Raw genomic sequence first — 16,345 nt, 5'->3', positions numbered from 1 at the left:
TCCCAAAAAAGTTTTACTAGTAAATACTAATTTACATGTAAACTATTTATTTTTTTCATATTTAATAAAAGCTATGATTGAAAAATGTTTTTTTTTTATTTGTATTTCCCTTTATTTGCCACTCTGCCCCAGTTATGCACATCCGCCACCCAGATATGTCGTATATGCCACTCTGCTCCAAGAAATGCCTTATACCCACTATATGCCACGCTGCCTCCCTAATAAGCCACTCTGCCCCCAGATATGCCTTTTAACCCCCTATATGCCACTCTGCCTCCCTGATATGCCTTTTATCCCCCTATATTCCACTATATGTGGAAGTGCCGGCAGCAGTGGAGGTTGTCTGTGCGCATCCCACAAACGTTCACCAGCTGCGGGATGCGCACAATCGCCGCTGCTGCCGGCATTTCCGCCGGGGCTTCTATGGTGGAGCAACGGAAGGTCATGTGACGCCGGTGCTACATCATAGAAGCCCTGGAGAAAGTGACGTCCATCGGCTGCCAGAGAGGAGGATCCAGACCCCAGCGCTGGGGGGGATCTGGATCTTAGTCTTGTAGTCAGACCTCTATTTGAGGTCTGATTAGAAGACGACCCCGAATATAAGACGAGTGGTATTTTTCAGAGCATTAGATGGCAAAACCACTAGCAGACCTATTTGAACAGTCAATAAAGTCACTTATGATAGGAGTAGTTCTAGAAGACAGGATATTGGCTACCCTAGTACCACTGCACAAAAAAGATAAATACTACAAAAAAGTAGGAAAGACTCGGCCAGCTAGAGACCCGTAAGAGCTTTAACATCAGTTGTTGGCAAATTAATGGAAACAATACTAAAGAATAGGATTGTTAACGCCTTAGCGACCTTTGACGGTTCAGGACCGTCAAGCAAAAACGGTCTGACGACCTTTGACGGTCCTGAACCGTCATTAAATTAAATAAGCTTAGAAAGTGATCAACGATCACTTTCCTCGCTTAAACGGCGTTGCTGTAATGCCTCGATGTCGAGACATTCAGTAACGCAGAGATCGGCATCAGGGGCCATGTCAACATCCGCCCGTTTTAAAAGAGTTTAGGAGGCGATTAACGACCACCTCCTTAACTTCAATGGTGTCACTGAAATGCCTCCATAGCGAGGCATTCAGCGACACCAAACACTCACCCCAGGACACATCGTGACCGCTTACAACCGCCACTTTAAAACGGCGCCCTTTAAAAAAACAAAGTTGAAAAGAATCCTCAGAAGTGTCTCTCCAGACCCTCCTGAGAATCTGGCTCCACTTGCAGGTTGAATACAGGTACTGCATTCAACCATGCAACTCAATGGAGCCCAGCTTTCTAATCACAATGTGATTAGTAAAATATTCAAAAAATACGAAATAAAATAGCTAAAAAAAAAAAATAATAATAAAAAAAAAATGTGCTATTTAAAAATTATGCAGTGATGTCACCAGAGGAACCATCCGATACCAGCAAACTGTAAAAGTCAAAAAAAGAATAAGATTACTAAAATAAAAAATAAAGTTTATTATTTTGAGCAAGTGCTAAAATTAGCGCTTTATCTTCTCAAAAATCTCGACATAGAAAGTTAAAATACAAGCATTTCAAAAACCCAAGGGGTGTCTAATTTAATAAAAAAATGAATGGTTTGATGGAGTAAATTGGAGTGGCCGGGCTCAGAGATAAGGCATAGACACAGACTGACCAAAATGGAGAAAAAAGCGCACTTCCCAAAAGTGGCATTTTAAATCCCAAACAACCCGACAAACCCATGCATGTGGGGTATCGCTGCACTCGGGAGATGTTGCTGGACACATATTGGGGTGTTTGATAGTGACGCATACCAGGAGCTATGAATTCATTCCTTAAGTACAATTTGTGTGAAAAAAAAAAAAAAAAATACCAGCACAAACTTTGGCAAAGGCTGGTGGTAGAATATCATGCATAAAAGGGTTAAAATAACAGCATTTGAAATACTTTGTGGTGTCTAGTTTTCAAAAATATATGGTTTGATGGGGTAAATTGAATTAGCCATCTTCAAAGATGGCTCACTTAGGACATGAGGGCAGTAGGACAATAAAGTTCCAAGTTGAAAAATGCGCACTCCCCAAAAGTGGCATTTTAAATCCCAAACAACCCAACAAACCCATGCATATAGGGTATCACTGCACTCGGGAGATGTTGCTGAACACATATTAGGGTGTTTGATAGTGAAGCATACCAGGAGCTATGAATTAATTCCTGAAGTACAATTTGTGTGAAGGCAGAATGACCAAATGCTAAAAGTCTGTGTTGAAAACCTGAATTACGCACGTCCCAAAAGTAGCCTTTTACCAGCCAATCTGACAAACCTATGCATGGGTGGTATGACTGTACTCAGGAGATGTTGCTGAACACATATTGGGGTTTTTGACAGTGACGTATACCAGGACCTGTATATTTATAACTAAATTACAATTTGTGAGAAAAAAAAATAAAAACAAATTACCATTACAAAGTTTGACAAAGTGTGGTTGTATAATTAGTGCATGCAAAGGGTAAAAATACCAGCATTTGAAATACCCTGGGGTGTCTAGTTTTTAAAAATATATGGTTTGATGGGGTTAAATTGAGTTAACCGGCTTAAAAATAATGGTATCTGAACAAAGTCCATCTTGTCCTGAAAAAAACAATATATAACGTGTGTGGGTACAGTAAATAGGTGAGGAGAAAATTACAGCTGAACACAAGCACCGCAAAAGTGTTAAAACAGCCTCGGTCTCACAGGGTACAAAAAGAAAAAAATAAGCCCGGTCCTTAAGGAGTTAAATATCTTTACGTAAATGGTTTGCATGATCAGAAACAGCACGAGTTCAGTACAGGAATATCCTGACATACTATTTATATTTTTGACTGGGTAACTAAGTTAATAGATCAGGGAGGAGTTGTTGATATAGCCTATCTAGAATTTAGTAAGGTAATTGTAACGTGTTGCTTAGTTAGGGCTATGGATACCCTATTAACCCTTTGACTGTCCCTCAGGATAGTCTCCAGCCTTAGGAGGCTAATAGATGGATCTTTGTCTTAGATCACAAAAGTAGTCACGACCACCATGATTGTGAAGAACAAACTGAACATTTAGTTCAGGGCTTGACAAATTTGTTGTGAATCTAGGCGCCAGCTAAAAAAGTTAGGAGCCAGGATTTTTTTTTAAACTAACAGTTGGTTAGGAGTGATCTGATCATCATCAGCCCACTTACTAAACTCACAGCATTTGATCTGGAAGCACCCTGGACTTTCAGGTCAGTGCTGGTTTTTGTTGTTTTTTTTTTTTATTATTATTTTTTTTGAGATATATATATATATATATATATATATATATATATATATATATATATATATATATATATATATATATATATATATATATATATATATATATTTGTGGGGAAAAATGTTAACCCCTGCAATGCCACGAATGTGTTATACACAATTGTGGAATTGAAGGGGTTAATGCTGCACTGTAGCTCTCATGGAGCGATCAGGCAGCAGTGGAAGGTTGGGGCTGGTCTCCACACTCATGTGGAGACCAAAAGAACCCTCTCCCCCTGGCCATTGCAGGGGGGAGTCTATAGACCAGCCATTGCAGGGGGAGTCTCTGATGACTGCTCTAGGCTTCCATGCTTACAGGAACCAAAGGGCTTGTGGGGGCTCGTTTTTGCTGTTGCTGGTCTGCCTGGGCTTCCAGGCAGACCACCAGCAATAGAGCCCCTTACAAAACGGGAATTAACCCCTAAATGCTGCGATCGCGGCATTGAAGGGGTTAACGCTGCACTGTCGCTCTCATGGAGCGATCAGGCAGCTGGGGGGTGTTGGGTCAGGTCCCCACACTTGTGTGGGGACCCAATCAACACTCAACCCCCTTTCCTGAAGCTGTATGTGGCAGCTGAAAACGCTATTGCAGGTTTTCCCACAATCGCGGTTTCAGCCTACAGGATCACTCTGTGGGAGTGATCACAAGCTTGGGGGTGTGCTCTGAGTGGCTGTGCTGTCTGCCCAGACTCTTGGGCAGACAGCAGCAGCACCCCCACGTGGTCACGCGGGGGCATTTTTTTGTGGATGTAAGAGGCTGACAAACACCTAGGCGCCAGGACAAAATTCTGAGTCGCCATGGCGACCTGGGATTTGTCAAGCCCTGATTTAGTTGAATGGATAATGCAATGGTTGAATGATAGGAGCCAGAAGGACTTGTTACTAGTGGGGTACCTCAGGAATCAGTATTGTGACCTGTACTTTTTAATATTTTATAGTAATACTACAGAAGGTGTTAATGGTATAGTTTTTCTTTTTTTTTGTAATTTTTTTGTGAGTTACAATTTAAGCATGATAAATGTAAAATAATGCACTTGGGATGTAGGATATAACATTGGGGGCACTGTTCTGTCAGTGGCAATAGAAGAGAGGGACATAGGAGTTATTATTTCTGATGCAGAAAATGCAATTAAGCATCTCCAAAAGCAAGCAGCATGCTGGGTTCCATAGGAAGAGCCATTAGCAGCAGAAAGAGGGCATGGGAAGGGTTAAAATACCAGCATTTGAAATACCCCGGGGTGTCTAGTTTTCAAAAATATATGGTTTGATGGGTGTAAATTGCATTGGCCGGCTTCAAAGATGTCCCAAATGGCACAGTAGGACCAGATTTGGGAAAAAACGGTTTTCAAATAGCAAAACTCTACTTGTAGCAAAAAATAGGAAGGTAAAAGCGCTAAGAACAATAACAACAGCCATACAATAAATAGTCCTATGAATAGCAGCAGCCAACTTGCCAAGGTTTCCTCTTCTTGGCTTGATAAATAACTTGGAGGTCACAGGGGATAGTGGTTGCACATAGACGAGAAGAAAGTCACAGTAATATAATATGTGGCTGGCACTGTGTGGTAAAGAGTTAAGGAATGGGTACTCACATTTTTTGGGGACTTAAGCAATTAGTCCCACAATACTTGCATGGGCGATACAATCCTCGCCTGGGGATATCTGTAACAGCAGTCCTGTGTAGTTCTTTTTTTTGGTTCTCAGGAGAAGGTGCACATAAAAAGTTAAACAGAAATAGGCATAGTGCTTTCTGTATATGTAAAATGAATAAAACAAATAAAAACAGTTCACTATATACTCACAATATGGTGAGCAATAAATGGATTGCTCACACCTTTTGGCGTAGGTGGAATGATCCCCACCAAGGATATAAACTTGCGTGTTTAAAACATTAAAAGGATATCAGGAGGTGTGAGCAATCCAAAAAATGTGAGTACCCATTCGTTAACTCTTTACCACACGGTGCCAGCCACATATTATATTACTGTTACTTTCTTCTCCTCTACGCGCAACCACTATCCCCTGTGACCTCCAAAACGCTACTTGTATTTATTGTCCTATAAACCTTTGGTATTTCTAAGCACAGAATCTATTTAGGAGGTTTCTTCATTGGCATTTGTAGATGAGTAAAAGATCTTTTAAATAAAAGTGAATTTTTTTAAAAAAAAAATCATTTTTTTTTTTTTTTTTGTGTGGGTACACTAAATAGGAGACGAGAAAATTACCGCTAAACACGAGCACCACAAAAGTGTAAAAACCATGGTCACAAAGGGTACAAAAAATAACAGCCTGGTCCTTAAGGGGTTAAATACTTAAAGGGATTTAACAAAGTACAGGAGGCAAGCTTATTTGAAAGGTGGAGTAATGTTAGAACAAGAGGTCATGGTCTAAAACGTGAAGGCCAGAGGCTTAGATGTAACATAAGGAAGTTCTGCTTTACTCAGAGGGTAGTAGATAAATGAAACAGTCACCTAGCATAACCGGTGGAGGCTAATACAGTGAGGGAATTTAAACAGGCATGGGATAGACATAAAGCTTTCTTCACTATAGGACCTGACCAAAGGCTAATAGGGGTTTAAACCCCTGACATCAGGAAAACCGGACAGACTAGATGGGCCGAACGGTTCTTATCTGCCATTAAATTCTATGTTTCTATCTGTTCATCAAAAGAAAAAAGTCTTAATGCATCACACAATACCAATTAGTAGAATAATAAATACTTTATAGTGTATTATATATTATATTATGTGGGGGGGGGCTCTACATGTTAACTTGAGAACCTCTTTAAATGTTATTTGAAATTATTAATTTTAGAATTTATAATAATGCAATGTTTACAGCTTTAAAACCTATAAATATAACAATTTAACAAGAATATTCTATAATACTTGTTTCCCCACCCATTGTGTGGGGGATGGGAGAAAAAAAACCCTTTAATTTGGGAGATTATCCTATTATGTTTTAAATTCCTATCAAATTGTTTATCGAAACATTTTGGACTGTAATACTTTAAGATTCAGAGAACCACCTAATTCCGATTTTGTATTATGCAGGTTTGTTTGGATTATAGAGGATTCCAGATTTTTCAACAAGCCTTCTGAGACATTGGATTTTCCATCTACTTGAAAGAAAACTGAAACAATTTTTATCCTTCCTGGTCCCTGTTTTCCCTTATTTTCTTTTTCATATCCTCCATAGAAATATGAAACACGACAGGAAGTGTTTCAAAAGGGCCTGCTAAGTAAAAAAAAAAAAAAAAAGGTCACCTAGCTATCAGGAACATAGGGGGGTGTTTGGTACCTGTATGCTTGTAATAACATGGGGGACGTGATCAACCAGAGTTCTTAACGTACAAGGTACCATAACAAAATATGATGTATTAAAATATCAGGCAGGAGTTTGCAGCCAGGTTTTCTTTGCGACCTAGCTCATTAGAGTGTCGAAAGGTGCCTGGGATACATACTTCTCTCGTGACACCACATGGGTGGTCTCACAGAGACGAAGGTAAAAGATTCCTATAAGAATTGGAACCCGAGAATAAAATGTTTAATTTCCCTGACAGGGGATTTAACATCTGGAGATTCCTGGAGATTATTTTACTTTTTTAGAAGTGTAAGTTTTCTGTGTTTTATCCTTATCTTACCATTATTATATTATATTTAAATATAAAGTATAAATCAGCTGGGTCTTTGTGCTCTAAATTTCAAATACCTTTCAGACATAGCTGGAGTTAAGAAGAGTTTGAACAGTGCAGGGGGTTACCAAAGCCTCTTAAGTATTTTTAAAGACCTTAAACAGAACTTGGTGGTGGGAGAACATAAAGTTTTGAGGTTGTGGGGTGAATAGGTGTGAGGTTAAGGTGTACAGTAGTTGCTTAGTAGAGGCAGGTTTTTACCATTAACCCTTTCACGTTCCCCCTTAAACACCACAGTGAGAGTCGGCAGGGAAGTGGGTAGTGGTTAGCTGCTCCTGTTGCTATGGGTTTCAGGGGTTCCTGTCACAGACTGGTGGCTGTGCCAGTAGAGGCAAATACCCTCTTGGAGGAAAAGCAAGGATGCTCGGATTGCTGCATTTGTGGATTATAATACTCACATAAGTGGATCTGAGAAACAAGATTTGTTACCTTTTGGGGACATAATAACCCTAATCCCCATATTAGAACGGACTCTAGTTTGTCAGATAAACTAAATCTTTTGCCCCCTGTTGATCCAAGTCTCAGGCCCCAGCTCATTCTCCAGGCAGCACAAGTTGACAGGGAGACATTAGAAGAGGAAGTATAAAGAGGAGAGTACTCCTCTTTTCTTCAAGCAGCCAAACAAGCTGGGGTCAGATCAGGCCATTGATATCTTCAACGTACAACGGGATGGAAATGCAAATAGGGGTCACCCAGCAGTTTTATTTGTTGGAGGGCTGGAAAAAGGAAAGCAGAGGTAGCTGTAGGACCCCAGGTCACTGTAGGATTCAGGGATACTGCAGCTGCTTCTTTCCTGGTACATCCAGAAGTCGTGAGCTCTGAGGATATGATCCTAAAAAAACAAACAAGAAAAAAAACACATGGCAATCATCACCTCAAGGAACTGGAGGTGTATGCATTGCAATGCCAATGGCACATGTGTACCTCAATTGAGATGCAAGTAAATGATGGGGGTGTCTGAGGATATTCCCATCAATGTCATCATGAGGACAGACTGGAGAGGGGATAGTCGGGAGAGAGGCCGGTAAGTAGGTTGTTGCAGTAGTCTAGACTGGAGATTACGAGGGAGTAGATTAGTTGTTTTGCTGTGCTGGCAGTCAGGAATGGCCAAATTTTGGAAATGTTGCGTAGTTGATTGTGGCAGGATTTAGAGAGTGATTTGATGTGAGGGATAAAAGATAGGTTTGAGTCTAGGGTCACTCCGAGGAAGCGGACTTGTGGTGAAGGAGAGATAGTGGTACCGTCGACAGTGATAGAAAGGTCAGAAAGGGGAATAGTTATAGGGAGATGCCAGATAAGCAGCTGCTGATCTGAGAGAGGACAGACGCAGAGAGATTGGGGGTGGAAAGATAGATTTGTGTGCCGTCTGCATAGAGGTGGTATTTGAAGCCAAAGCTGTTGATAAGTTTTCCAAGTGAGGAAGTATAGATGGAGAATAGTAGAGGACCCAGGACAGAACCCTGAGGTACTCCAACAGACAGATGCATTGAAGGGGAGGAGTCGTCAGCAAAAGACACAGAGAAGGATCTGTTGGAAATATACGAGTTAATCCAGGAGAGAGCAGTGTCACGGAGACCAAGAGAGCTGAGAGTCTGTAGGAGGAGGGGGTGGTCGACTGTGTCGAGAGCAGCAGAGAGGTCGAGTAAGATTAGGATAGAGTAGTGGCCATTGTTTCTAGCAGATAGAAAGTTATTTGTGACCTTGGTGAGAGCAGTTTCAGTCGAGTGCTGTGGGCGGAAACCAGATTGCGGGGGGTCAAGCAGGGAGTTTGAGGAAAGAAAGTGGGTTAGACGGTCGTAGATTAGTTTTTCTAAGAGTTTATTGAAGTAGTGATATGGGGCGGTAGTTAGGGGAATTTGAGTCAAGACGTTGTTTCTTGAGGATGGAAGTAACCTGTGCATGTTTGAATGGGGATGGGAATATGCCAGCAGAGAGTGAGGAGTTGAAGATGGCAGGAATAAGGCTAGAGGAGAGTGATGGAATTAGGTATGAAGGGATGGGGCCAAGAAGGGCATGTAGTTGAGGGGGAAGAAGCTGAGAGGCAGAGGGGTTGAAGGAGGAGGAATGTGGAGACCATGCACTGCAATGTTGTTGCGGATGGATTGTGTTTTTTTTGGAAATGGTCTGCAAGATCTTGGGCACTAAAGGCAGATGAGGGAGGTGGTGTGGGTGGGGCGAGGAGAGAGTGGAAGGTGGAGGAAAGTTGTTTGGGGTTGTAGGAGAGATAAGAAATGAGGGAAGAAAAGTATGTTTGTTTAGCTAGCTGAAGGGCAGATGTGTAAGCGTGAAGGATGAACTTGTACTGGTTGTAGTCAGCTTCGGAGTGAGATTTCCTGCAGTCACGCTCAGCAGTGCGGGAACATTTTTGTAAATAGCGTGTCTACCTTGAGTGCCTGGGCTGAAGCTGACAAAGTGGAGCTTTGCGAAGTTGAGGGGGAGCAAGTGAGTCAAGTGCAGTTGATAGAGTGTAGATATAAGGTGCTGTGGCAAGGTCATAGTAGAAGTCTGGGAAATGCCAAGTTGAATTAGATTAGAAAATTGGAGAGGATCAACATCACGCAGATTTCTACAGGTGCAGAGGCGAGGAGGAGGGGAAGTAGGTTTAGGTGTTAGTGTGAGATTGTAGGCGACGAGATGGTGATCGGAAATGGGGAAGGAGCGACAGGTGAACTCTGGCAGAGAGCAGAGAAACTATGGCAGAGAGCAGAGAAAATACCAGGTCAATACAGTGTCTGTCACGGTGAGTAGGGGATAGAGAAGATTGTAGGAGACCAAACAAGGTTGTTTAGAGGCAGCAGGGGAGGGTGGGTTATCGATGGGGATATCGAAATCACCGAGGATTATGGTTGGGATGTTAGGAGAGAGAAAGTGGGACATGTGTCTCGCCTGCCCTAGGAGTGTGGCTAAAGTGGAGGCCACCATATGTGAGAGCAGCGATGGAAGCGGTGTCAGAAGAGGAAAGCCAGGTTTCAGTAATGGCTAGGGGGTTGAAAGTGTTTGCGATAAATAGGTCGTGCACAGCTGTGAGTTTGTTACAGACCGAGCAAGCGTTCCAGAGGGCACAGGAAAAGAATGGGGATGACAGCTGCGGTTTAATGGTAGTGAGATACTTGGTAGTGCGGGACCAAGTGTTTTCTGTGGGAAGGTGAGCAAGAAAGGGTGGGGATTGTTAGGGCACCGGGGTTTGGATTGGTGTTTAAATGCAGTACCTGTATTCATCCTGCAAGTAGAGCCAGAGTTCTCAGGAGGGTCTGAAGAGACCCTTTAGGAAGCTTTGCTAACAATTTTTTTTTTTTTAAAGGACACGCCGCCATCTTGCTAGTGGCGAAATAACTTGCAGTGGTGGCAGTTGTGACCGCTCTTCGCAGGGGTCACGGCGTGTACTGGGGTAGGTGTTCGGTGTCATTGATCGCCTCCTGAACTCTTTTAGGATATCTGATCCCCTGCATGACAGCAGAGATAAGTTTGATCCAGCCAGCACAATGAGGGCAGCCACCAAAATCAGCTGGCAACCTATTTGCACACTTTTTTTGATAGCATGGTAGCAGGCAACCAACTCCATGCATCACTGTTATAATTTGTATTTTTTTGGTTTACATTTCCTGAAGCCAGCAGCTCTCATTACCAAATGAATGTAAGGGCCCTGTGCGATGGCTCATTGGAGAGGTTGTGTTAACCATATTATAAGGCCGTATATGCCTTTCAATGATGGTGGCACCCGGGGGATAAAAAAAACAAAAACAAAAGTACTTATGAGGCAATTAACAATTGCCACATAAGCTCTGCCAAAAAAGTCAGGGGCCCCATTTGATCGCTCCTAGGAACGTTTCAAACTGCCACCTGATAAGAGACATGCTGCCTTTTGAAGTCTTTCCATGCAGGTCAATGGAGCCCAGCTCACTAATCACTATGTGATCAGTGAAGTAAAATTTAAAAAACATTAGAAAACAAAAGTGTAAAGATAGCTAAATACCGCATTTGCTCGATTATAAGACGATCCCCCAAAATCTGAATATTAATTTAGGAAAAAAGAAGAAAGCCTGAATATAAGATGACCCTATAGAAAAAAAAGTTTTACTAGTAAATGTTAGTTCATGTAAACTATGTAAACTATTTTTTATAAAAGCTATGATTGAGATGTTTTTTTTTTTGTTTTTATTTCCTTTTATTTTCCAACCTGCCCCCCAGTTATGCACATCCAACCCCAGGCTTGCCACTCTGCCCCATAAATGCATTAAACCCCCTATATGCCACTGTGCCCCATGATATGCCTTTTAACCCTCTAAATGCCACTGTGCCCCATATGCCTTTTAACCCTCTATATGCCACTGTGCCCCATGATATGCCTTTTGGCCCCCTATATGCCACTCTGCCTTCAGAGATGCCTTATACCCCTCTATGCCACTCTGGCATTTAGGGGGTTAAAAGGCATATTATGGGGCAGAGTGGCATATAGGGAGGTATAAGGCATTTCAGGAGGCAGAGTGGCATATAGAGGGTTAAAAGGCATTTGTGGAGGCAGAGTGGCATTAAGGGGGTTAAAAGGCATATCATAGAGCACTCTGCCTACAGAAATGCCTTATGCCCCCCATTTGACAGCCCCCCCCCAAAAAAAACAAAAAACTTACCGGTGCTTCTGACTCCCGGTGTGTTGTCCGGGCAGCATATAGACATCTACGCGATTCGCTTGGACAACTTCTGCTGCAGCCGGAAGGAGATGCGGTTAGCAGCGGGGGTTGTCTGCGTCCATCGCGCAGACCTTCCCCAGCTGTCAGAGAGAATTCCCCGGTGAGGGGAACAGCCGGGGAAGGTCTGCGCCATGGACGCAGACAACCCCGGCAGCTAACCGCACCTCCTTCCGGCTGCAGCGGAAGTAGAATCGCGTAGACATCTACACACCGGGAGTCAGAAGCACCGGTAAGTTGGGGTGGAGGGACAGAAGGATCCAGGTCCCCTGCAGCGTTGTGGGGGATCTGGATCTTAGTCTTATAGTCAGGCCTATTTGAGGTCGGATTATAAAATGACCCCGATTTTATAAGACGAGGGGTATTTTTCAGAGCATTTGCTCTGAAAAAACCTTATCTTATAATCGAGCCTCCAGAAATGCCTTAGCAGCGGGGGTTGTCTGCGTCCATCGCGCATACACCCTCCAACTGTCAGAGAGAATTCCCAGCACCGGTGCGGGGAACTCTCCTCTCTGACAGTCGGGGAAGGTCTGCACGATGGACGCAGACAACCCCCGCTGCTAACCGCACCTCCTTTCGGCTGCAGTGGAAGTTGCCTATGTGAATCGCGTAGACGTGTCCCGCTGCCCGGACAACACACCGTGGAGTCAGAAGCACCGGTAAGTTGGGGGGAGAAGTGTAAGAAGGGGGGAGAGGGGTAGATATTGTGAGAAGAGGGGCAAAGGGGGGATAAAAAGTAAGTAATTAATATGTGGATGAATTGTGTGTTATTTATAGCTAACCCCCAAAAATAGTTGTTTATAAATCATGATTTTTTTTTTATTGAAGGGAGGGATGCTTAATAAACTGATTAAGTTGGGACACAGTGGTAGGGTCATGGTCTCTCACCCAGTCCTTGATGTCTCCAGCTGCCAGTTGAAAGAATTGTTCCATTAAAAATTGCTGGATCACTTCTGCGGCTGTGACTGCCTCGCATCCCTGCAGCCAGCTGTGGACTGCCCGGCTCATCTGGTGTGCCCATTCCACATGCGTATCCTTGGGAGCCATGCGATGTTCACGGAACCTCTGGCGGTAAGTCTTGGGAGTGATCGCATACCATGCCAGGAGTCATCTTTTGACTTCAAAGTAGTCCTTACTGCACTATTCGGGTATGGCATGATACGCCTCAGCAGCTCTCCCCGTGAGCTTCCCCACTAGGGAAGGTACCCAATCTCGGTCCTCGATGTCATGGAGCTTGCACCGATGTTCGAAGTCCTGCAGAAAGCCATCGATGTCGCCCTTCAGGTCGTCGAATGTCTTGAAGGACTGATGGGTGACCTTTAGTCTGTTCTTGGTGCTTGTGCTCCGAACTGATGGAGCATCACCACAACTGCTCCCGCTGAGTTGGACCCGCAATTCTTCTGCTCTTTCCCTTTCTGCTGCTTGCGTGATGCGATCCACCACCTCGAAGGGAGGGTTAGCCCCATAGTTGCCTAGCCTTCTTTTCACCCTCTGGTCGACAACATCATGTTCCTCGAGAAGGGGAGGCATATGACCTGTCGAGAAGCTTGATATCATACCCTAGTGCAAGGGGCTAATCGGGCTTTCGTCCGCCTGATTTAGGTTTGCCAGGGCTGCAATCAATTTGCTCTTTTTCATTCCAACAGTTTCTCTGCCTCAGCAGGCCAGTAGGTCTTGCAGGGCTGGTACGGTGAGGACCCGATAGTAATCTGCGTGGAAGCAGACCTGAGAAAAGATCAACGTTTGCTGGGAGGCCACACCAAATGTATGGATGTAAAGGCAGAGGAGAGGGGATGACTTACACAAGATGGCTTTCCTCCAAGCCAAAGTGTTTGGCCTGATGGAGAGGTCATAAAAATTAATTTCTATGTAAGGGCTGTGCCTGAGTGCCTATTTGGAATTCTCCAAATTTAGATTCAATCCCACCTCTTGAAAAAGTAATAGTTTCCCAAATTCAAGCGTGTAGAAAATTCTCAGACACTGCTACCAGTAATCAGTCATCCAGATACTGCACAATTTTTATGCCATCCTGAAGTTCCTGAAGTGCAAGGAATTGCCACTCGCAAAAATCTCAGGAGGCATGGATCTTAAAGATCCAGTGTTGCTTGAAAGTCTCTTGAGGACAAAATCGCTAAGGTGGATTCTAAGGTGGATTCTAAGGTGGATTCTAAGGTGGATTCTAAGGTGGATTCTAAGGTGGATTCTAAGGTGGATTCTAAGGTGGATCTTAAGGACTCCGCCGGGAAGAGAGCACACTTCCACTGACACAGAAGATAAAAAATGTTTAGAAAACAATGCCAATTTGGGTGCTTGAACTTATACTTTTCAGATAGTTCTGTCATGTCTGAGGACATCCCACAAAATGTAACGAAATGTAGTAGCCCCCTTAAACACAAGATATAATATCTATGAGATAACAACTAAAACACCCTGTTTAGACAGCAGGACATATCAGACAGAATAAGATACCATACAGAAAACATAGGATTATTAAGGGATAATATTCAGGAATACATTTTGTGTTAGGAGTGACTATTACTTGATGAAGGATAGAACATGTCAGAATAAATTGCATTCCATGCAGTGGCAAGTAAAAATATAAATAATGGAGTGGATGTGATTGTTTAAGTTTTCCTAAAGCATGTGATTCCACGTGAAAAGGTTATTGTACAAACTGAAAGACAGGCTTTGGCGATATTGTTTGCACTTAACCAAACATCTCTGCGAAACCCTACGTGCATTTGCAAGAGAAACCACATAAAAATTTAAGGGATCGCTCAGCAATCATATGCATTAAAGTGCATTTGATTGCTGGAGTGTCCTTTTAAACATGAAGAACACTAACACTACCAGAAATCAGGGATAATCAAAGCACCCTTACAAGGACACACACCAGTGTCAGTGGAAAGGTTTATTAAGGTCCACAGAATTCCATTAAATTGTCCACCAGAGACCCCAGTAAATGTCCACCATAATTAATGTTGGTTCCTACCTTTAGTAAAAAGCCATCCACCCAACACACAATCGCTACCAAGTGATGTCTCTTATTATCTGCAGAGTTCTACCCATGTAAATTCCCTACATATCTGTACCTGACAAGAGCTATCAATGATTGCTTTCCAACCTCACCTCTGCAAGCTTGTTCTGTAAGTCCATAATTTTGCGTTCATAAATCTTTCTCCGATCAGATACAATTGCCATCAAATTAAACCGTATCTCACCTTCACAGTATCTGTAAGGAAGGAACTTGGTGTAGGTAAAGAAAGTTTTTTTTTAATTAAAAATATTAAAAAATATTACAGCACACACAATATAAGTTTTAGGGGGGAGGTAAAAGCGAAAACGTCTCCCCTTAACATTAAGGGGGGAGTAGAGACATTACTAAATAATACTCGATAACCACCAGACAAAGCGGAGGCTTATATTTCCCATATAAATCTTGTAGTGCTACCACCGCTGCAAGGCCTACTGGGAAGGCATGTGCAAAATAGGTTGCCTTAAGCAGTAAGCCAGTATCTAACCACATGATAATGACAATTCAAGGACAAAACAGCTGTATTGCGAGTGGTAATCTGGCTTCTGCACCTATGTTAAACCCCTTAACAATTGATGGCATGCTTGTCACGTCATGAAATTAAATAAGTTTAGAAAGCAATCTTAAAATCGCTTTCTTTGCTTAAGCAGTGTTAGAAAATTTAAAGCAGCAATGTGGCGTAATAAATGAAAATGTTCCTAAACTGGTGTGTCAATATCTTTTCTACCGGTCTCCTGCTCTGTCCAATTCTCCTTGGATTATGTTTGCACTTACAGGATCGTAGAATTGATCAAACTCTTCAAAATAGAAAGTCCGGTGGTAGAGGGAAAAAAGTATTTTCAAATTTCAGTCCGTAGTAGGTTACGAAACCTACCACAGACTGAAATTTGAAAATACTTTTCTCCTGAGGAAGCCATAGATGGCGAAACGCGTTGAGAGAAGTAGAGAGGAGGAGCAGTTTTTCCTGTCTTTTTTCCCTCTACCACCGGACTTTCTATTTTGAAGAGTTTGATCAATTCTACGATCCTGTGAGTGCATTCTGATTTTTATCAAACACCTTAAGAAGATACTGCACTATTGGGTTTTTTTCTATTTTATTCATTTTAGACTAATGGAAGAAATAAAGAAAATATTTTTATTCTGAAGAGCCTCTGATACCATATGTGTTTGTGAGTGCACTCTTATCACACATTTCATTATAATTTCTCTACGTTATTACACTATTATATATTTTTTTTCCACATGTACATGCGCGCCTACGTCTGTTGTATTTGTTGCTGAACACTGAGAGGAGTGTTATTGGGCTGCTGCAGTATTGTGGGAAGTATTTTCTCATACATTTTTCAGTTTTTTTCACATTCGTACTGGTGTTTATCTTTCACCTTTGGGTTTATGTTTACATAATGGAAAGTTTCTATTCACATGTTAAATGGGATGTTAAGGGAAGTTAAAGGTCTCCTTCCATGGATTCTGTCAGTAAAAACAATAAGCAGAGGCTATAGTAATGAAAGAAATTACTTTTGCATTCGCTTCTCTATAACAGGTCTCACTGAACTGATCCATTCATCTTGATTACATACACCT

General features: G+C 42.4%; 1 protein-coding gene across 5 annotated transcripts in view; it reads right to left on the bottom strand.

Moving 5' to 3' along the window:
* UCHL5 (ubiquitin C-terminal hydrolase L5) overlaps window positions 1-16,345 on the bottom strand; it is a 118,029-nt gene that overhangs the window by 23,877 nt on the left and 77,807 nt on the right. For all 5 annotated transcript variants that reach the window (XM_053468638.1, XM_053468635.1, XM_053468636.1 and 2 more), the window contains 2 exons: window positions 16,280-16,343; window positions 14,857-14,959 (listed from right to left, as the gene is read on the bottom strand). In XM_053468638.1, the coding sequence (XP_053324613.1) occupies window positions 14,857-14,959; window positions 16,280-16,343 (167 nt within the window). The remainder of the gene's footprint in view (window positions 1-14,856; window positions 14,960-16,279; window positions 16,344-16,345) is intronic.

The sequence above is a fragment of the Spea bombifrons genome, chromosome 6 (genome assembly GCF_027358695.1).
Source record: "Spea bombifrons isolate aSpeBom1 chromosome 6, aSpeBom1.2.pri, whole genome shotgun sequence".
Lineage (NCBI taxonomy): Eukaryota > Metazoa > Chordata > Amphibia > Anura > Pelobatidae > Spea > Spea bombifrons.
This window is presented reverse-complemented; position numbering and strand designations above follow the sequence as displayed.